The sequence below is a fragment of the Branchiostoma lanceolatum genome, chromosome 3 (genome assembly GCF_035083965.1).
Source record: "Branchiostoma lanceolatum isolate klBraLanc5 chromosome 3, klBraLanc5.hap2, whole genome shotgun sequence".
Lineage (NCBI taxonomy): Eukaryota > Metazoa > Chordata > Leptocardii > Amphioxiformes > Branchiostomatidae > Branchiostoma > Branchiostoma lanceolatum.
The window spans coordinates 9,908,244-9,929,339 of NC_089724.1; the positions used below are offsets into that span (position 1 = coordinate 9,908,244).

Here is a 21,096-nt window from a genome sequence, read left to right on the forward strand (position 1 = left end):
AGTTCTAAAGGTCACGCTCTATTTGTATGTTCTGAAATGCACGTCGCCTGGTCTCAATCAATTTCAATGCAGTAGCAGTATGTCAGTTTAGTGTAAGTCAGACCATACATGCATCTACAACTTGTGGGACGTACTAACAGCTGGGATAAATTTATCTTATTTCCATTACGTTCAAAAGGTCACACTCCTGTATGTCTTGAAATGCACGAGATCTGGTGCTCTGTCTCAATCAATCTCAATGTATGCCGGTTTACGCCAAAAACAGTCACTCAAGCAACTGGAGGCAACAAGTATGTCAGCTTAGTTTTAAAACGCCAGACCATCCATTTACAACCTGTAAGACGCACTAAGTAGGATAAAGACAATTTTTTCATAGATTTTTATATACTAGTATTAACCTCCATTAACGTTAATCCGCCATGTTACATAAATCCGTATGTAGCAGAAAAACAGTGGGTTTGAGAGATCTCTAACGCAGCACCGCCCAGGTATGCACAGTTAACATATACATGAGTGCATATTGGGTTAGAGATCTGTTTGGACGCATGTTTTTAGGGTGGCGGGATCATGAACCCCGGTGGAATTATGTTAGAAGATGTTACATCTGGGAAATGAAATTGAATAAATAGAATAATGTTTTGCTCTTATCGCGTCACTACGGTGCTTCGACCATCATGATAGTTTGTTTTTTTCCTTCGTCTTTTAAACAATCTCCAATTTGATACTCTCCAGTTAGTTTTACTACATCGGCTTGAACGTTGCAACTGAGATGAACATCCTGCATGAGCTAAGTCTGGAATTAATCAGTCAAGGATTGCAGTGTTTGCAGAATTATAGGCAATGAACGAACTGCGTGTGTTTATTTCAACTCCATAGGAATCGGACTAACATGTATTTTGGCAATATGCCATCTCGACATTCTTGGGTACCTCATGTGTCCCGAGATATCAGCCCAACATGTCCTGTTAACGATAATGGGTTTTTCTATCGCTGTTGTTGAAGTGATTCTACATAGTAATCTCGATAAAAGAGTTTCCTTTTCTTTGAAAATTCCTCTATTTATTAGAGCGTTATTGATGATAAAGCTCACTTGGCACTAGCCAGTGTCCTATTCAATAGTCAGCCATCATACTGTCGACAACCTCAGGATGCAAACCTGGAAATGAGTCCCAGTCTGTATTGAATCATGTTATATAGTCAAAACACATATAGAAAAGAAGCAGAGGGATGAAGTTCAATGCGCGAGACTGAATCGGAAGAAAGCTTCGCCATCATTCGTTGTTGGCATCCCGTAAAGACTGTTTTCATGCTGGAAAAGTGAATTACAATCAACTGAACTACAGTCGGTTTGGCTCAGCTGCCATAACACTATTAGTCAAAAGCCAATCAATATATGTGTTGCACCAAATAGCAGTTACTCAAGCAACTGGATATGATTTTGGAAACGATCAGACGTTTCACCTAGATGTATAACCTTCATCGACAAATAAAGGTGTTGTTCTATCTAGACCATTTGTTTTCGATGGCAATGTGATTTTGATTCAAATACTCTAGGAGGCAAGAAAATAGATCTATCAAACCTTCATCTTTCAAGAGGTAACAGAGTTTGGGAATCAAGATTATATTTTCCCGCTGTATTGTGGCGGCATGCGATCTGTTCAGCGATGTCTGACAGGCCTTCCCAAATCACGAATGTACCACTGGGCGATCTATGTGTTCGTTACTGGTGAACAATCATTGGTTCTCCCGGGGGAAGACTGAGTGATTTTAGAGTAATAAGGTGCTGTTGCAAGAAGAAAGCTTGGAGCAAACTCTGAAGAAAGCGCTTGTTAGCAATGATGTGTTTCGTGTACTTTGTTCTGTATCTGGAGAATGATGATGATGATCCACTGTGTTCTGCAGCTCAGGTAGTTGTCTTTCTTCATTTCTTTCTTCATTTCTTTATCTTGAGATTAAGCCTATTGAAAACCACCCGTATCAATGTACAGCCTTCTGTGCCCGAATTTGAGGTCCTTCATGGTCCTTGATCCCCAATCGGGAAATCGACCACGAAAGAGATGATGAAAAATACAATAAAGACCAGCTATAATGCCATGATCGATAATTGGCGGAAAAATTGCATCGTCGGGTTGAGCGAGTTTTGTTTCATAACGCAAAATATAACTTTCATCCGCCATCGGCTTTGTCAACGCCTGGGTTGTGACTGGATTTTGATTATCAAACCGTGTTTTTGCTTCATGCTTGAGACTCTTCCGCTGCCCTTAAATCACTCAAACGGTACAAAGAAACGACACCTCCATTCCTCTGGTTCAGTAATGAGGTCACCAAAGGCCTGACATAAATCCGAGCGGGGCATTTAGATTCAATCTCTGTAATACAAAACGGATTTCCTCCCAAGGTGATAAAGATTAATCTGCCGTTTTGTACGACTAATGCCTGTGACGGTTAAGTGGGTCCAGACGTCTCAGTCATATCCACGGTGGTTAACGATAACGAAGTGTGGCGGACCCGTTTGATTGTTTGTGATGAAGAGGTGCAATTTTCAACAAAATCTTACAACCGCTAATTTGGAAAATCCACTTAAATACCTCCTTCCACCAGGGCGGCGACCTCGCTGCGACAGCGCTGTGATCTCATGTAACAGAGCGCCCAATGAATCTCACAGATAAAAACGAATCTTCTTACGCTTTGTGTGTTTTGTTGACTCTTTATTGGCCATACTTTTACGTTTATATCTGATATTCCAATTATGAAGTCAACGATTGCGCAAATCAAATTTAGGTCGCAGCGCGATCGCCGTCTAGTGGAACCATACCAATTATCGCAGACACTGCTTTAGATATAAGATGCAAATATGCGATTTGTGTCATCAATCTTAATGGTTAAAAAATCCTTATCAATGATGGCAGCGACAAAAATAAAGAAGTTACCCAAGGATCTATTCTGGGTCCATAACTCCGAATGAACCGTAATTAATGAACCTACTACTAGTATCTTTAATCAACAATGTCTGTGATAAACAGATCATCAATTAGTCATTTGGTTGATACAGCGTTTAGTCTCCCAAAGAGACATGTACTTAATGATCCCAAGTTGGGAGGAAATTGAGATTCAATTACGATATGAGGCAGGAAGCCGGTGCTTGAACAAGTGATACGGATTAACACGTGGATGTGGAGTACAGATAATAATTGTTTTCCCCACCAGGAAATCAATAGACGTCATACAATAAGAAACATCTTGGGTATGTACAACTGAATCTAGTTAATCTAACATTCATTTTTCACGTAGGCAACATGTCTGTCACGCTCCCTAACGTGCGGATTTGCTATATATCACTACACTAAAGAGACCTCATTTGCCTCTCCAACTATTCGTCAAAAGTGCCATGTTATGTATGGGTTCTAATTTGCTATATATGTGGCCAACTTGTCGCTTTTCATAAAATCCTGAGTATACCTAGATATCGCATCAAAGGACTGCCACTACTCCACAGCAACATTATGTCTCTCAATAAAAGTGTGATTGATCATAAAACGACATTTTCGTTGACATATAGTTCCCATTCTACGTAGAAGGTGTGGCCGTTGCATCTAGACACGAACACACGACAACTCAACGTCAACGAATGGTTACCCAGTTCTGAAGTCATCGATTCTCCTTCTGAATTTTGAATCACCGAGAATTGAGTCCACTCTGTGAAGGAACAATTTCCTCCCATGGCCTCTGGCCTTCATAGGAGAGTGGAGCGCATGAATCACCAACAGGACATTTGCTCAAATCGTCCCTAATGGTTATAAGCGATACTCAAAATCGAAAGAAACGATAAGTTAACGAAACTGATTGGTTATGATCTCAACGGGGACGTAAAGGATTATTAATATCAGGCTGGGACCGATAACTGAAAACTCGATTATGGGGACGGAGAAATATGTCATATGATAATGACCAATGTGTTGAGATTACAGAAGGGGAAAACATTACTTGTGATCCGCTATTACGTGCATTTGCAGACAGGTGGCCAATCAGACGGAGATAGTTTGCTGCTAGAGGTTTCCAGAGCTTAAGGGACAGTCGTTTTCCTTGATACAACACTCTTGCAGTTGGCAGTCAAGAGCAGATTGAATAACTGTGTGTGGCTGGTGATATCGGGAATCAAATAAAAGGTGCTACGTTCCGTACACTCAAAGGATAAGACTCTTATTTATGAGACTGATATGTATATGTTCACATCACAAACTTTTACACATATTTTATAGACACATGCACGCATACAGGTAAGCTCCATCAATTTACAAAGATACCAAGATGTCCTTTGTACCCTGAAGACACTCTTAGATGAGACAGAGAAGAATGCGGTACCCAGTGATATTCAAATCGCGGCTTACGCTCGGCAGTTTTTCGCCCATTCCAGAAACCTTCTGACCTCATAGCTCCATTGATAAATATCCAGGGCAGTGACTTTACCACAGAAGCTGGATTTGATAGAAAAGTTCCCCAAGGATCCATCCTTGGACCATAACTCTTCCTCCTGCACATACATGACCTACTAGAGCAGCTTAACCTACATGGGAGGCTATTTGCGAAGGCTGCCTGTTATATGTAGAGCTGCACAGACAGACTTTTGCACAACTTCTTCAAAAGGCCCGAGAAGGGGGCTCATGAACATGACAAACTGACCACAGAAGCCAGCACCTATTTCGTAGTTCTCTGGCAAGGCGCTGAAATCAATAAAGACCAGTCTGTGTGTAGGTGTCATATCAACAACAGACCTACACGTATATAGTGGAGCATTCGCATAAGGAAAGCATCTGATAGCAAAGTTTTAACTTCTGCATAGATCATTTAATTCGTTTTCCTTGAATACTCATTATCGCGACAACTATGCATTGACATAAGTGGTTAAGGCTAGAAAGATGCAAACTGGTCTTGCAACGACGTGCTTTGAGATCCCGACGGCCCTATTTCAGTTGTTTTTAATCCTCTTGCACTTGTGAGGGTCCTTCCTACGTCATTACCTGCCAACACGTCGTGTTGCTATGATACCAGCTCTGCTCCAATGATGAACTTCTGCGTACTAAGTCAGCTTTAGGCAGATGTGAGGAAGATAAAACCGCTTGTTACTGAGAAGAAAGGTACTTCCGTAATCCCATAATCCCCTAGCCGACTACATTTCCCAGATAAGGACTAACGGCACTCTTTCTTCGTGTCATTCTTAAAACTTAAGACGACGTCATGTCGTGTAATCTTAGATATACTGGCAATCAGTCAGACTGTACTGAAAGAATTTACACAACTTAGATATAGCACCAGTTGTTCACTTATATGATAGAAATGAACATGACCTTGCTGGGGATAGAGTATGCTTTCATGAATGTTACCAAAGTACAATTTGGCGTTTTACATAGACCGAGTCTGGCACCATTTATTGATTTATATACTGAATGACTCTGACTGCAATCTGTGCAGATTCTTGTTTATCTCTTTCACGAGGAAATGCATGATACTGGCCTTGCACTACTGTAAAAGCAGAAATGTTCGCGATGGTTTTATGTTCGCGGTTTTCGCGGTACGCTCTTCGCCGCAAACTTAAAACCACCGGGAAATGTTTGCCCTCCTACCCCCTTGTCTACTATTATCTCAAACGCGAACTTAAAACCACCGCGAATACTCCATTTTCTCATTTTTTCTACCGCGAAATTATAAACACGTGAACTTAAATGCATTTACAGTATTTTGCAAGTCGTTTGCTTTCTTGCTTTCCTGACTCTAAGATGATGTCTGCATGCCTGTCAAAGGGAAGGATGATTATCATCATCATCACCATAATTTCTTCTTGATCTTCAAATTCTTTGTTACTTAATCTTAAATTTTCATACAACAAATTAATCCATATGAGGTTATTCTCAAAGTCTTACTTTTCAGTAATGTAACATAAACTTTACTTACAGGTATCTAAGTCAAACGTTCATTATTCTTAGGTTTTATTAGCGCACATCAAACTATAAGGAGATTGAATCGCCCAGGTACGGCGGTATTTTTTGTTACCCTCTCCAGGTAAGCAAGCCATATGTAGCAGAAATAAACATCGTATTTAGGAGAGGATGTTAGGATAACTTCATACCTACATGTTCAAGTAGTAAATAAGTTTGTCCAAAGAGACCAAATTTCCTGTCTTAAAAGGATGATTTAAGCATACTGTCACACACCACGATCATCTTATTGCAACTTGAAGCTGTCCTAGCAAAAGGAAACCCCTTCCTACATACTAGTACTGTTAATGCGGTGGTTTTATGTTCGCGGTTTTCGCGGCGACCGTTTCACCGCGAACTTAAAACCACCGCGAACATTTTTGCCTAGTACTGTGGCAGTATGTGACTATAGCGCTGCCGCAAACTTAAAGCCACCGCGAACACCCCATTTTCCCTTTAGCACGAAATAAAAACCACGCGAACGTAAATGCATTTACAGTATCGTGAATTAGGTTCGAATTGGCGGACACAACAGAACATGTGATTGAAATTCTTTCTGGCAACTTTACCGTCCTCGCCGCTTTCCAACAAGTCCCCGTGCGCATATCAAGTCTTTGGAACTAAACTGCAACGTACAGCAATCTGCGGGTATTCTCATCGGCCTCTGATTAGTCTCTATGGCGTCTTTGCCTGCAAACTCCCCTGTCAAATACGCTGCCTGAGAGACTTACTTTTGCAAGAACGTTGCGCCGGTGAGAGTGTTTCCGTGTTTCTTGATGGATCACCCCCTTAGAAATACAATTTGCACGGATATCACTTCCAAAGAATAGAACCTTTTAGCATCTTGGATTTCTTTTGGCATACAAAATCTCATAAGTGAGGCTGATTATATATAGTACATTTAGTAGATACAAAAAAGCCAGCGATGTCACATGTAACTTTTCATATGGAGTTATGTTTGTTCTGTGAGTGTTTTTATATCAAAGGGCTGTGTCAAAGGTCTCGAAAGCGTCTTCTCTGGCAGGGTTTAATCGGACATTATCATAGAGTGTCACGACCTCAGAAATTGAATGACCTCTCCTCCGCAATAGAATATGAAAGTAAAAGCTAACGTGAGGCGACAGCATTAGGTTTTATGTGATTAAGTGATGGTACTGGTCGCACACTAAACCCAATTCATATACATAACCTTTCTGTAAAAATAAAGGTAGGGGCCAAATCTGATTATAATTTGATAGCCTGACGGTTGAGACAGATTGATGAGGACGTCTGGACTTAAGTGTACAGAACACTGACCCTGTCCGTTGCCTTGAAGCTTTTTTTATTGTCTAGACAGAAAGGACTCGCAAAATTTATACAGTCAGATAAGGTCTGACAGCAAAACTTCAAAAACCACGCTCTCCCTTTTCAGCACTCGGTTCCAGTGCAGAAGGGAGCTTCCGCATGATCTCCAAGCAGATCTATCGGTGGCAATGACAGTATCCAACTCGTTGGTCAATTATACTGCTTTTGCCCTTTGGATACTGTCTTTGCGACTGATATATCTGCTCGGCGATTAGCATCCGCACTGCATTAGACGTGCCGAATATTGGTCAGCACTGTAAGTCCAGTGGTGAGGCGCTTTCAGCACTGGAAACCGATTGCTCAAACGACGGTCCGCGTTAGAAAACGAGTGCTGACAAATATTCCGCACAGGAAACCGTCTCCCCATGTCTTGAGGTTCAACGTCGCCTCTTCAACAACGAGGCGAACTAAAGTCTCCCAGCACTTCCCTTCTGGCTCTTTTCATGGCCACCAAAATCATTCCCAAAAGGGCTGTATCCATCACAGTCTCACAACAGACGAAGATATAACTTGGTCACCCAAAGTTGTTGAACATACCTTTTTTTTATGATGTCTGTCTCTTATATCCGTATCCTGTAGTTTGCAATTACACAATGAACAAAATCGTAAAGCTGCAGTTTTCTTTTCTTGTAATTGGTCATAACTTATTTTCAATTTGTAACTGAATTAAAGGAAGGAAGACAGGAAGACAGGTGAACCGGTGTCTGCTCTCAACACCAAGATATCCCCGTTCTGGAGACGTTTGAAGACGGTTCCAGTACTGACAATACGTCAGCACTCGTGTCCAGTGCTAGCACTAATTGGCTGATGATTTTAAAGGGGAGCAAAACTTAAGATTGAAAAGCTTACTTTACTATGCTAAATATACCCCAAAGTCAAGTTCTCACATGTTTTACATAAATCCGTCACACATCATGGCTCTCCCGCCGTTTGCAACTCGCGCCGTGCTGACGGCTACTGGACCGACTGATTGAATTTGGTGACGTCAGGAAGCGGCATGTCCCCATCAATTCCGATATGTATGAATAGGGATTTCGAGGTGGGGTTCCTTGTAGACCTTCCCAACATTGACCCTAACTTGGAAAAGCCCGAAAACTCCCTCTAATTGGTCGGAAAATTCCTCGAAATATATCCTCGGAAAAGCCTGCTTTCATATATATCCGAACTGATGGGGGCATGTAGCTAACTGATGTCACCAAATTCAATCAGTCGGTCCAGTCGCCGTCAGCACGCCGCGCAAGTTGCAAACGGTGGGAGTGCCCTGAACTATATGACGGACGTATGTGTGAACTTGATTTGGGGTATAGCAGGCTTTTCAGTTTTATGCTTTGCTCCCGTTTAAAGTACTCTGTGTGTTCCCGAGCACTGGTAAATCCAGCTCGGCTTTCTTCAGCAGTGTGTGTCCAGTGCTGAGACCGTTTTGACCACTCAGCTATGGAACACTTGGGACAGACTATGGCTGTAAGTTGATTTTCAGATTAAAACTTTAATGATTTTTTATTCAGACCACCAGGATACAGTTGTATCTGCTTGTTCCTGGGAACAGGTCTACAATTTTACATTAGTTAAAATCCCATTAGGTCATAAGCCAGCCAGGTATAATCTTCAGTTGGTTGGAAAATTGAGTGCATCAAGCCTACGCTCAGATAGTCTAGTCCTGAAGCACAGACATCTGGAAAAGGATTAGTTAAGTAATCCTAACTTAGTAATCAGGCCACAAGACAATGTTTTCAAAATAATGCTTTGAAATTTATTCATTCATACAAACACCCATGATCCCCATTTGATGTAATATAGTTATCTTTAATCACCAAGTATAAAATATTGCTACAAATCTAGAAAATTACAAAGCTATCTACATATCATTTTCAGCATATGTTTGAAAATATAGCAGCATTGGAAGACAGTTGAAAGTTTCTTGCACTTTCATCATCTTTACATTAAAAAAGCTCCACATGTACGAGTGAGTTGCACTTACATGTACTTACTGATGGTCACTCTGAAACTGGAGTGATAAAACTAGGTAGCACTAGTGCTGCGACATGACCCTACTGGTGACATAAAGTGTTTTAAAAAACACAAAAGAGCAAAAATACATGTTATGGGTCATTGGAACATCATTGTTACTGTGGCAAAGCATCACAAAGACATCTGTTGCTGTTGCACACAGCGATGTGTAGCAAAGCAACAAACAGTTGCTCTAGTAGACAGTGCTTTATAGCAAGGAATATACAATACCTTTATAATATGTGACAAGCAAAATCTCACTGCAGTGTTATATCAAATACTGTTGAAATATTTCCACATTTCTAGATTATTCTGCTTTCAAACTTCTTATAATCAATATCTGGAAAAACTGCTGCTTCAATAAGTGTACTGATCCTTGCCTTATTGGTGTTAGTATTCATTTCCTTCTGGAAGACTTAGACCCAAGTGTGTCATACAGACTAGTAGGATCCGGGTGTAGTAATGCACTTGATCATACACATATAATATAATATAATATAATAGAACATCATATTTATAACATCTGAGGATGTCAAAGCACTTCCTTGCTGACTCACATACAAATCCAATCAGCTCCAACTCACGCATACAAGGGTGCACATAAAACTATTTACTTCAATTTTTCATATTACTAGTACCATTTCTTATTTCCCTTCAATAAAATATTGTAAATTTGTTCTATGTGTTGTTTGTTTTATTCCAATCTATTTATATGCAGAAGTCAACTTTGACTTTCAATGCTACATGTACATATATTTTTATGAACTTTTTCTTGGATATAAGATTTTTTTTCATGTTCAATCTTTATGCCTTTACAACAAATTTGATTGGTGGCCTTTATACAACAAAATTTCATGTGCCAACCATAGACATCTGGTCTTATCTATAAAGTTAATGTTAAAAAAGATTATTCAAATCAAGCCAAAGATCTAAGCAGCTGCTTGTGCTGCCTTCTTCTTCATGCTCTTGAGTTGTTTCTTGAGGAGGTACTCCTCAGCGCGGCACATGGGCTTCTCCACGGGGAGGAAGTCCTGCTTGTATATCGTGGTCAGATCCTGCTCACCGAGCGAAGCGACTGGCTTGTTCTCTGGTTTGTAGTTGGTCACTTTCTCTGCCTTCAGCGGAACAAACTCGTGTTTCGTCGTGGAGTATCCTTCAAATTTTTTCAGGGGCGGGATGTAGCGTCCCTCGTGGAAATCTCCAAAGCGAACGCGCGGCGAGGTGCCCCAGTCTTGGAAGAACTGGTTGTTCATGGTGGTGCCGTCCAGCTTGGCATTGGTGGGCTTCAGGCTGGGCTGCGGTTGGACGGCCGGGGCGTTGTACGCGCCGTGGAGGTCCTGAGTACGGAAGTCCTGCATCGTGATGGTCGTCCCTTCAAACGGCAGGTTTGGGTCCGTCTGGTATTCCTGGTAGAAAATTGACACATATAAAGATTGATATAATTTCCAGTGTGTCAAACAAACAGCATGAATGTTAAAAGGAACCAGAAATGCCACAGTGACTGTAATCCGTGGTAACTTAGTTAAACTTTTCATAGCTTTGTACTGATGCTTCACCCGGAAAAGTAACTAAGTAACAAAAGGGTAATTTTGTAGATAACCCTATGATGTGGAAATAACAAATTGCTACCCATGAGCTAGGAAATACCTTTTTTAAAATGCATAGTTACCTATAACAAGTCAGTATGACAATACAGTAAAACCGGCCAAAGAAGACCACTCAGGTAACCAGTAAAGTCTGGCCTATTGTGGACAGCTGGTCACTATAGACTATGTTTGTGCTATATATACTATGTTTGTGCTAATCTAAGGGACCATGAAAAAGTGCTCACATTAATCAGGTGGTTCTTATGTAGAGGTGGTCACTTGTACAGGTTCCACTGCAATTGACCCCCCATAGCAAGATCTACAACTTATCTGCAAACTGGAAACCAAGGAACACGGTGAAACAGTGGGGAGACCACTCACCTGTTCCTTCCTTATAAGGTCGGGTCGCGGGTGCACGCGGGCGTCGTAACCCGGAAATGACCCCATCTGCTCCGTCTCGAAGTTGCGCATGCGTGACTGCATGGTCAGCCTGATGGTCTCTGGAGCCGGGGTGCACATCTTGGTCCGGGCCTGCCTCCTGCCTTTGAAGTCAAACTGATACTTGGTCTGCATGTTTTTGTCACCTGTGGATAGAAAGATGATATTATCTGTGAAATGCTGTCAACTTTATACCGTTGTTGCATCCATTTGTTCCCAACTACATGTAGAAGTTCATCTCTAAAATATGTTCCACGGCAAAGTATTCAATATCATGTATCTGAATTTTACCTAATCTAAATCAAATTGATGAATTCAGCTGAATCTACAAGTTTGACATATCATGGTATTAGTTTATTTTACTAAAGTCATCAAATTTTTGTTTCTTTTCCTTCATATTTTGTCACCACTACCTGAGTGGACTAGCCCCCCCACTGCAGTGGCCTATCAAGGGACTAGGTGGAGCCATAGGTAGTGGACTGTGTGGCCCTAGGGCTGTAGAAACAGAGCACCTCCCCTATACACCAGAAGGTGTCGTAAGTATTTTTTCTCACCTCTCCTGGGAATGACCATCTCCTGGTCGCGTGCCGGGGCGCGACTGGCCGGCGCGGCGTCCCTGTGACCCCGGTACGTCTTCATGTTGGTGGTCTCCAAATCGTGGCTCCCCTCCAGTAAGATGTTGTCTGGTTTAGACTTGACCAGCTCCGTCTTACCAGCCAGCTTCTCTGGGAAGTCAGCCATGGTGACGGACCTCAGGTGCTTCTTGGAGTCGGAAGGGTTCGGGTACAGGATGGAGCCTGCAATAAGGTTTCAAACATTGGATTAAGCTGTACTTAGATGTTTGCATTTCTTAATATTGAAAAAAATCAAAATCATTATTTTGTTTCCTCTGAAAGACATAATCAAAATGAAGATGCCAAAACTCTTTGACATTATCAATCATGTACAGGGACTGAGTATGAATAGATTATTTACTCTCATTTGTGCATAACTGGAAGTTGCCAAGTCGATTTGAACTGGAATTATATAGTGTAATTCTGCAACTTGGGTTTACCCCTAGATAACCCCGTCAGGGGCAAAGTAGGGAGGGGGGAAGGAGGTCCCGGGCTAAGGTTGGCAGGCCTCCAGCCTGGCCCGAAAAGTCTCAATTAATTACTAGTCATGTAATTATAACATAATACTCTCAAATTTGGTTTGGTTCTTCTTTGTTTCCAATTTGAGCGTAATTGTGAGGCTGATTGAGATCACATGTAAACACCCTACAAGCAGCAACAACAGAGTTGACGAAGAGCCATGTTTACCTGTGAAAGTTGGAAGTTCACCAAACTGGAAGCGAGGCTGCGGCACCCAGGGTTTGTAGAAGTCGCGGTTGGCCGTGCGGGAGTCCAGTTTGTGTCTGGCGGGCTGGTGGGTCGTGACGGGACGCGTCAGGTGTGCGGGAGATGACGACTTCTCCAAGAACTCCTTCCTGTGAGGTTTCAAGAAATCAGACACTTCAGACATCAAATTCATTTGTTTGTTTGTTCCGGTAATTGCCTTTGGGCATAACACACCAGTCTTTTACACTAGGTACAAGCTGCGTAAGTAAGACTAGACTGATAGGTTTGATCCACTCACACCAGAAAGGACCCCTATTCCCAAGGGCACAACGTTGGGGCTAGGGATTACAACCCAGAACCTTTAGATTCTACTTCAACAACCTTAACCACAAGGCCCAGACCTTGCCACCAGGAATTATTGAATATGATACTTATCTAATAAAACCATATTCAAGACATGATTAAACCATATTCAAGACATGATCATATCAACTTAAAGGTGACTTTAGTTACACTGTCAGTGTTTGACAACAGTTACTAGAAGAAAGCTGTAAATGCTTCTTTACAATGACTTCATCTTGGGACAAGATTGCCATTCTCGTATCAACTCTGGAATAAGCATAAAAGCCTGGCTTTACCACTTGACACAACTTGTACCCTACCTGTATTCTGTCATCCCCTCCACAGGCATGTTGGGTAATTCGTAGTTGTCCTCCTGTTTGATGAGTCCGACGCGACCTGTGACCCCCGGCAGCTGGTAGTCGTTCTTCTGGACCGTCATGAAGTCCATACGCGCAGGTCGGGGGTCGCGTGCGGTGGGCGGGGGACGTCTGGACATGCGCGGCCGAACCCTGTGATGTTTGAACGTCTCCTGGTAGTGGGTGAGCGCGCATTCACCCATCTTTCCCTGTATGCCTGTGCCTCTGACTTTCTTGCATCCCTGGAAGCAGAAAAGAATAAGTCCTATCCTTTAGCACACTGAAGTGGCTGTTTGACTACCAATTCTATATTGGTTATGGGGTTAGGCAACAAGGAGAAGGTTAAAAAACTTCATCTTTTATAGTCACATATATTATCTGCAAGAAGCTTCTCCCTGGAATTTTGAAGCTATGGCCATCAATGGGTGATGTGTAGAAGTTAAAGTTTTTATAGCTGTAACAATTTTCATGTACTTTGTAAGTTGTATGTTGCGTCTATACTCCAGGAAGATTAGCTACTTACTTGTTACTTGTATGATAGCTAATGGAGGAGATAAAGTATTCAAAGTATCCATTGGCAGAAAAGTGCCCTACCTTGTGGTGCTTGTGTCGCCCACAGTCACACAGCTCACAGATACACATGATGCCATCTGGTAACGTCACATCAGTGTCGGCTGTACCCGGCAGGATCGCTGACTTGTGGCGGGGTTTAGCTGAACTCCTGGGTGCCATGGCTGTCTGAAAGTCAGGATTCATACATTTGTCACAATCTGGTACATTTGGTGTCAGTGATTTTTAAGATAATTTCTAAGTGCATGACTAAACATGGATAACTTTGCCAATCACATTGCTTCTGTCTTTCTATTTCATTATCTTTCATTGGTAGACTTGCTATAAAACACAGAATGAATATTGGAAGCTAAACAATTCAGAATTGTTGATACTCTTCCATTGTGCCAAGTAAAAGAAAACCTATGATAACCTATAACTTTTGCACAAAGCAGACTCAAAAGTTGATATGGTTTAGACTTAGAGGGAGGTTAATTATTGGTCCAGCATTTAGTAAACCTGAAAAGGGGCGGACTTCTAGACATGACAATCAACCTCACACTGATTTGTAAACAAAGAAGATCAAGTTCCATGGTTGCTACACATGTACACACAACACAACAGCATTGGGCTCATTCATAAATTTCAAGTCGACCTGGCTCTTTTTAGTATTGGAACATTTTAAGCGGTACAAAAAAAAAGGAAAATTAAAACATGATATGCTAAAGAATGATAACGTTATTCAAAGGTATGAGGCTAGATGGAGTTCGGAAGCCCAACTGTTTTCAAGTGAATTGAAGTCCACTTCGCCAGGAAATTGTTACGCTCCAATAGTTTTGCCTCTCGAAATTTAGGTTGCCACTTGAAATGAAGTCATTAAGTTTCTTTCTCGCACCTAACGTTATCACCTTTAACAACAATCTTGAAGTCATTACCACCAATGCATCGTCGTGAATCCGTTAAAGGTTGGAGCAAGGATCCGGATGACTTGAGTACTGAAAGAAATATTGCCCCCCCTCCCCAAACTCCTTTCATTCATCACGCAAACCAAACACGCAACAAAAAGCGTCATGAACACCTGTTGCAAATCTCTCACTTATCACGGAACAGAAGTTTGTTTTACTTTGTCGTCTTATCGCAATTTCACCTGGCTACCGAGAGGGAATTTACAACTTACCTTTCAACAATAGTCGTTGTGTGGAAAGCGGGATTTAATTAGGTCTGCCTGTACCCGCAGTTGTTGTGTGATCGCCTCGCGGGTGTTTACAATGTAACCATAGCAGCTGTCCCTGCAATACAGGTCAGGATTGCTAGATGTCGCTAGTGAAGGTGTAAACAACAGCTTCTCAAACTTTTTTGTGAGGAGATTTATACTTGGTGATGACAAGAATCTAACGAATCCGATCACTTTGAAATATAAATCATCGTGTGCTGTTCACGACGTGATCGATCTCCTAACAAATCCAGTAACACCTGTTGCAGCTGCAGTTTATATCAAGACTGCAAGGCGGCGCGCGTGAGCTGCATATGTTCCTTTGGTTTCTCGCGAGAGTACGAACGAGAGTCATGACGTCACGCGGCGGGTGGTTTGTAAACAGCAAACATCTCCGAACGTGTGCGGAAGTGGTGAAAATTTGCAGATTTTCATGAGTCTCTCGGACGATTACCTCTTCTTCAAAGTAGAAAATGTGCACATATCAGGTAGGTGGTCCATTTTGTGTGGGTACGTAGAATGTTTGTCTCGCATAACTTTGGACACAAGTTTGGGAGTGTTTTGATGAAAGGGGGAGGGGGGCTCAATCTGTAGCTGGGCAACGAAACAAGCGAAACCACGGAAAATACAAATTGTAAACACCTGTCATAAGGTAAATAGATGCAACAGCTTGGAGAGTAACAAATACAATTCATCTAACGTTAGCATTAACCCGTGTAAGTGTGTGTTTTGGCACTATTTAGGGCATGTCCCGACGAGGGAAGTTCTTATGTATTTTTCAACAACTTGAACCCTTTGGTTAGGACCTAAATCATCTTTAACATCGAAATGATAACTTCATTTCAGGGCAGTGAGGGAGATTCTTATCTCATGATTTGCGTTTATAGCCGCTATGGTCAAATGATGTTTCTTTGGAACCGAAGTTAGTGGTGAACTGTTTCGGTCACTTTTTCTAAAATCTAGTTAAAATTTTAAAAAATTGTTTGTTTCATCTTGATTGACTTATCACGGTGATTGGCTCGTCTATTTGGCTTGATAGCGCGGTATTGTCTCTTCCTCTTACTTCACACATGCATAATTGGCTCTTTAGACATATTTTGATTTGCACCATTGTTTTTATATTTGCATGACAGTCTAAAAATCACACATTGTCTACTAATAATATAAGACAGGAATGTCTGCCGAACTCTACCTTTTGTTCTTGTTTCATTTATCGATCAATCAAGGTGACAAATATGTGAAAAGTACAATTTTTGTGTCATTAGCAAAGATTAGGTGTCAAAAAGTATAGTTTTGTTGTACTTTTGCCAGGGAGGTAAAAAAGTAACCTCCTTGCTTGTGCTTAAGCTATTTATAGTATTTAAACTTCAATGTAAGGACTTTGTTGTCATTGAACAAGTTGTTCATGTAATTTTTCACCTTTGAAATATGTCCATGTGTTATTCTTGATTTTTTCTGGTAAACCTTTACTACTGCTATCTACTATTCCAGTGTACTACTATGAATTTAGAACTGCAGTGGTTTGATACGTTTGTGAAGGTTAGACACAATATACATATAGACAATTCAAACTCTACAACTGGATAAAATTTGTAGATATCATACCAGAATCAAATCTCCAGTTTGAATTGTCTTTATGCAGTGGTTTAATGTTCACGGTTTTCGCAGTATACTAACCTATTCACAACGATAATGCATGTTTTGTCTTCTACCTACTAGTACCTACCTGCTAACTTCTTTCAACCCCGGACAAAAAAACCAATGCAAACACTCATTTTCTCCCTACTGCAAAATCGAATCACTGCAAACTTAAAATTTACTTGTTCTGTATGCGCATGTATCTTTTTCAAGTAATGATTACACTCTTTATGATTACACTCTTTTCCCCCAGATCTATATGATTGGTCGGATCCCAGACAGAAGGGGAAGTACAGCCGTCCGAAGCTGAAGCGGCGTGAGAGTGCGCCGTCGGGGTCGCTGGTTCACATTAACGAGGAGAAGATTGCACTCTTCCGATACGGGGAGACGGTGTATGCCATGCAGGAGAAATGTCCTCACCTGGGTGAGTAGAGCTGGTATTTTCTAGTACTGTCTGTATTCTGTAGATTCATTTACTTACAAATGTATGTGGTGGTTGTATTTCGCAGGTTTTCTGGGTGTTTTGTATTCATGGTTGAAACAGTTCTGTTGTGCGGTAGTTGCTATGTCATGAATTTGCAGTGGAGAGGCCACAGCGAAAATTGCAAAAATAAAACTACATTGAAAGGTAATGACGGGCAAGTTTTAGTGATGGACCAGGTAAACTAACAGGATTTCGCCCACTTTCTCTACTGCCAGTGTCATCTGTCCCCGTTGCAAAAGTTGTAGTCCTTACAGTACTTGGATGAGTGTCAGTTGTAAAATATCATTATGAGTATGATTTGTAGACTGTAGAGTGTTTAATTTTGAAGAATTGTTTACTCCCATCAGGTGGACCCCTGCATCTTGGTGACATTGAGGAACTCCCCGACAAGAGTCTGTGTGTGAGATGTCCATGGCACAGCTGGAGATTTAGCCTAGACACCGGTTAGTTGGGCCTCAACATATCATGTAGGATGTATTGAAATAAATGATTCAAAATCTACAGTAAAACGTATTATAGGTACAAAGTATGTACAACTATTTATGTAACTCATACTTTTCTCTTTGTATATCAGTCAAAAGTCTCTCTTTCAAGTGAAAAGTTGTCATAGGGCTTCTATAAGGATTGTTGGCCTGTGCTACACAAGCCCCTGCTGTTTGGGGCTCACTGGGCCTCCTCCCCTAGGGACCTGATCAGTGGAAGCTTAATTCAATCAGACTAGATAAAAAAATTAACAACCCAGTCTGTTTTGATGTTGATTGACAGGTCATGCGGTGCTTCCAAAGAAAGACAAGGTTGCCATCACATATCCCGTGAAAGTCGATGCAGAGGGAAATATTTCCCTGGGATTCCTGGAGTTTTCAAGTGACTACTTCTCTGGAAGTGGAGAATTCTGAGGACAAGATGAATTCGAAAGACCAGAACATTACTAGCCTGGGTACCAGACCACCAGGCTACAGTTGCTAATCCGTCAGCCAGGGAAGCAAATTGCCCCGCCACCACATTTAGCACACGGCACCTAATTATCTCTCGCACGGTAGATATCAGGGTACCAAGAGAGACAGGGTGCCAACTCTATCCCCTACTAGTGCTAGGCCTTCCCCGAAGGGTCTGGTATCCAGGCTAGAACATTACATACCCAATCATTCATATGTAAAAAAAACACCATAATTATAGAAATGAAAAGATGTACTCAGTTACTTACTGAAAAGCCATATCAAGGTACAACATGTAGAAGAAATTATGTACTACTGTAACTGTAACTGTACACATAATCAGTGTATCATATAAGTGTGGAAAAAGTGTACCAGCAAGAAGCTTTAGAACTTGCACGGGAAATTTGGTAACAAAGAGAAATTATGTATTGTTGCTCTCAAGTATACAAATTTACTTGTAACAAAGGATGTGAAGAAGGTGAAGACTGCGTTTTCCTCCTCTTATGTTTTTGTCAGCTTACCTCAAAACAAGGTATGTCATCATCATCTGTTCCATGTTATTGTCAGTGTCAATTGTGCTCAGTTCTTTTAGAACATAGGTGTTTATAACAGTTTGCCTCGATTTATTTTTACACTGTATGTTATAACAGTTTGAGCGTTGCGTATCGGGTCAGTTTTTAGAGAAAAAATATTTTTGTTTTCTTTATTATTGCACAATGTCAATACTGACACTTGGTTTTGCAGATTGCAGTTGTAATTTCAGAATTAATGAGAAAGCAATAATTGAAGATTGATGAAAAACTATGTTTTTATGATGGATATCTTTCAGTTGCTATTCATGATAACCACCATTTTAGAAAAGCTTGTTTTAAATCTGTGGCCTGGTTGACACAGGAAATGTGCAATGATATAGTATGAGAAGTTTTTTCTCTTACTTGGAACGTTAAGTTTGATATGGTGACTTCTGTGAACAGATTTTAGGCGGTACTACCGGTAAAGAAGGGTTGTATATAGCGGTGTTAACTTTTATAACAGCATAGCTGTTGGCAGGTGGACCATTGTGTTTATCATGGCAAATATTATATACAAGAGAAAAAAAAAAGCAAAAAAAATACAGTCTGTAGGAAATTGTATACAAAGTAGATTATGTTACTTTTTCTTCTCAGTTTATGAAACAGTTGTAGAATGCTATATTTTGTTGACATGTACTCCCACTTAAGTTTGTAAAGGTGAAACATTTGTAGAATGTTAATTATATTTTTTTACATATTCTCCCACTTTAGTTTGTACAGTTTATAAAGATATATACAAATCATGTCATTTGGCTGCAACAACATCTTCCACTCTTGATGGAAGCCATAACACCTTTCCCCAAGCCATAACATTGGAAGTACATTGTTTGTTCCTTTTGTTGCAAAAATTATGTTATAAAGGTTATTAGTTGTATCCATGATAGCCTACAGATGTGACACATTTGGTTTGCATCCTGTTTTGTTTGTTTATTGGTTTGTCTTATATATTTCATAGCCAAAAAGTATCAAGTGTCTTGAAATAAAGTATTTTGGAAGAGGTTTTCTTGGGTAGTATGTATCCTTTTGCTGAATGCAGGATGTTGGGCAATGTGTTGACTACTGCAGTACTGTCAATGATTACTAGAGGACGCTTTTAACATCCGCTGTATGTACAGGTAGCAAGGTCAGAAATGAATGCTACCCTATTACTGAACTCCAAGTTGAACCAAAAACTTTTAAAGACTTTTATTGCAATAGTCTAATTCAAAGCATTCTTGAGGTATTTAGGATCTCGCCTGTTGGTTTTAGTAAACGGTAAAGTTTTAACATACCTTGTGGGCAATTTGGATACCAGAATTGATGTTCTTTGTGTGAGAGTGTTTAGTCAAGTTAACTCTTGAAATTTTGAAGACTTTTGGTGCTTTGTTGTTTAAAAACTGGTACAAGCAGAACAAACATTGTCAAGTTAACGCTTGAAATTTTGAATACTTGGAGCTTTGTTGTTTGAAAACTGGTACAAGCAGAACAAACATTGGCGGTTGACTTTCCAGATCAAATCTGTGTAAAAGACAAAAACTATTCTTCATTATTGACCATGCAGGGACAAAACCTGGCCAAGTAAGTAGCTATGCACTGGTGGTGGGGTACAATGGTTTGAAAAGGATGTTTCTACAGGTTTGGTGAGCTGCGTCTGTTTGTTTGCTATTCCATATATGAGCAGCAATCTATTGTGTGTGGCTGTACATCACTCAAAAATGTTTTTGAGCAGAATGAGCCTATGAGCATTGGAAACACATAAGATAGGGCTTTCCATGCAGTTCATCCAAAATAGTTTTTGTACATTTCACAACATTTGACATTCTTTCCTTGCGAGCCAAATCTGAACAGGGAGGTGTAGCAAGTTAGCAACTATCTTACCTTTGTGGCCGTTTGCGTTATGAGTAGAGAAGAAATGTAGTTCTCCAGAACTTGCGAGGAAGACAATCTTATTTTCACAGTCTCTGAAGTCACTCTAAATTTCTTTGTTCTTCCCATCCACCGACATTGTTTGGTATAGCTATAAGTAACCTTTTGCCAAAGCCTGAAGTGCATCGTTCTGGTTGACTCCGCTTCCCTCAGAGTGTGTTTTTATATTCATTCCACAGCCTCAGAAAGAACTGCTGCTCCACTCAGTCATAAATTTTGACAGGTTTGAGACCACCTGGGTTCCACAGTCAGACTCTGCAAACAGAACTTTCCTCTCCAGATATATCTGAAGACGATATCAAACAACTTGAGCTGTTCATAATTAGTCCATCTCTAGGCATGGTCCATTACTCTGCACCACCTGTTCTCCAGTAGGGGCCTACTGTAAACAGTTACAAAAGTTTTCTGTCAACTAAATTGTTTACTTTCCACTTGA

The 21,096-nt window shown here is 40.8% G+C and overlaps 2 protein-coding genes across 2 annotated transcripts; one reads left to right on the forward strand and one right to left on the reverse strand.

The window, feature by feature from the left end:
* Positions 1-9,043: 9,043 nt before the first annotated feature.
* LOC136430122 (stabilizer of axonemal microtubules 2-like) lies at positions 9,044-15,296 on the reverse strand. The gene is made up of 7 exons (XM_066420439.1): positions 15,091-15,296; positions 13,959-14,102; positions 13,329-13,606; positions 12,649-12,815; positions 11,902-12,144; positions 11,291-11,493; positions 9,044-10,729 (listed from the first exon to the last, which is right to left on the reverse strand). Exons 2-7 carry the CDS (start codon positions 14,094-14,096, stop codon positions 10,253-10,255), a joined length of 1,506 nt encoding a protein of 501 aa, XP_066276536.1. The 5' UTR covers positions 14,097-14,102; positions 15,091-15,296; the 3' UTR covers positions 9,044-10,252.
* Positions 15,297-15,466: 170 nt separating this feature from the next.
* On the forward strand, positions 15,467-19,755 carry LOC136430123 (3-phenylpropionate/cinnamic acid dioxygenase ferredoxin subunit-like). Its single transcript, XM_066420440.1, has 4 exons — positions 15,467-15,614; positions 17,018-17,188; positions 17,596-17,691; positions 18,014-19,755. The coding sequence occupies exons 1-4, from the start codon at positions 15,560-15,562 to the stop codon at positions 18,142-18,144; spliced, it is 453 nt and encodes a 150-aa protein (XP_066276537.1). The 5' UTR covers positions 15,467-15,559; the 3' UTR covers positions 18,145-19,755.
* Positions 19,756-21,096: the final 1,341 nt, after the last annotated feature.

Excerpts from the sequence above, each read along its gene's own strand:
- LOC136430123 (XM_066420440.1), top strand. The coding sequence starts at position 15,560 with ATGAGTCTCTCGGACGATTACCTCTTCTTCAAAGTAGAAAATGTGCAC. Across the intron at positions 15,615-17,017 it reads AGAAAATGTGCACATATCAG|ATCTATATGATTGGTCGGAT; the intron begins GTAGGTGGTCCA and ends CTTTTCCCCCAG. Across the intron at positions 17,692-18,013 it reads GAGATTTAGCCTAGACACCG|GTCATGCGGTGCTTCCAAAG; the intron begins GTTAGTTGGGCC and ends GTTGATTGACAG.
- LOC136430122 (XM_066420439.1), bottom strand. The coding sequence starts at position 14,096 with ATGGCACCCAGGAGTTCAGCTAAACCCCGCCACAAGTCAGCGATCCTG. Across the intron at positions 12,816-13,328 it reads GAGGGGATGACAGAATACAG|GAAGGAGTTCTTGGAGAAGT; the intron begins GTAGGGTACAAG and ends GAAACCTCACAG. Across the intron at positions 12,145-12,648 it reads TGAACTTCCAACTTTCACAG|GCTCCATCCTGTACCCGAAC; the intron begins GTAAACATGGCT and ends ACCTTATTGCAG.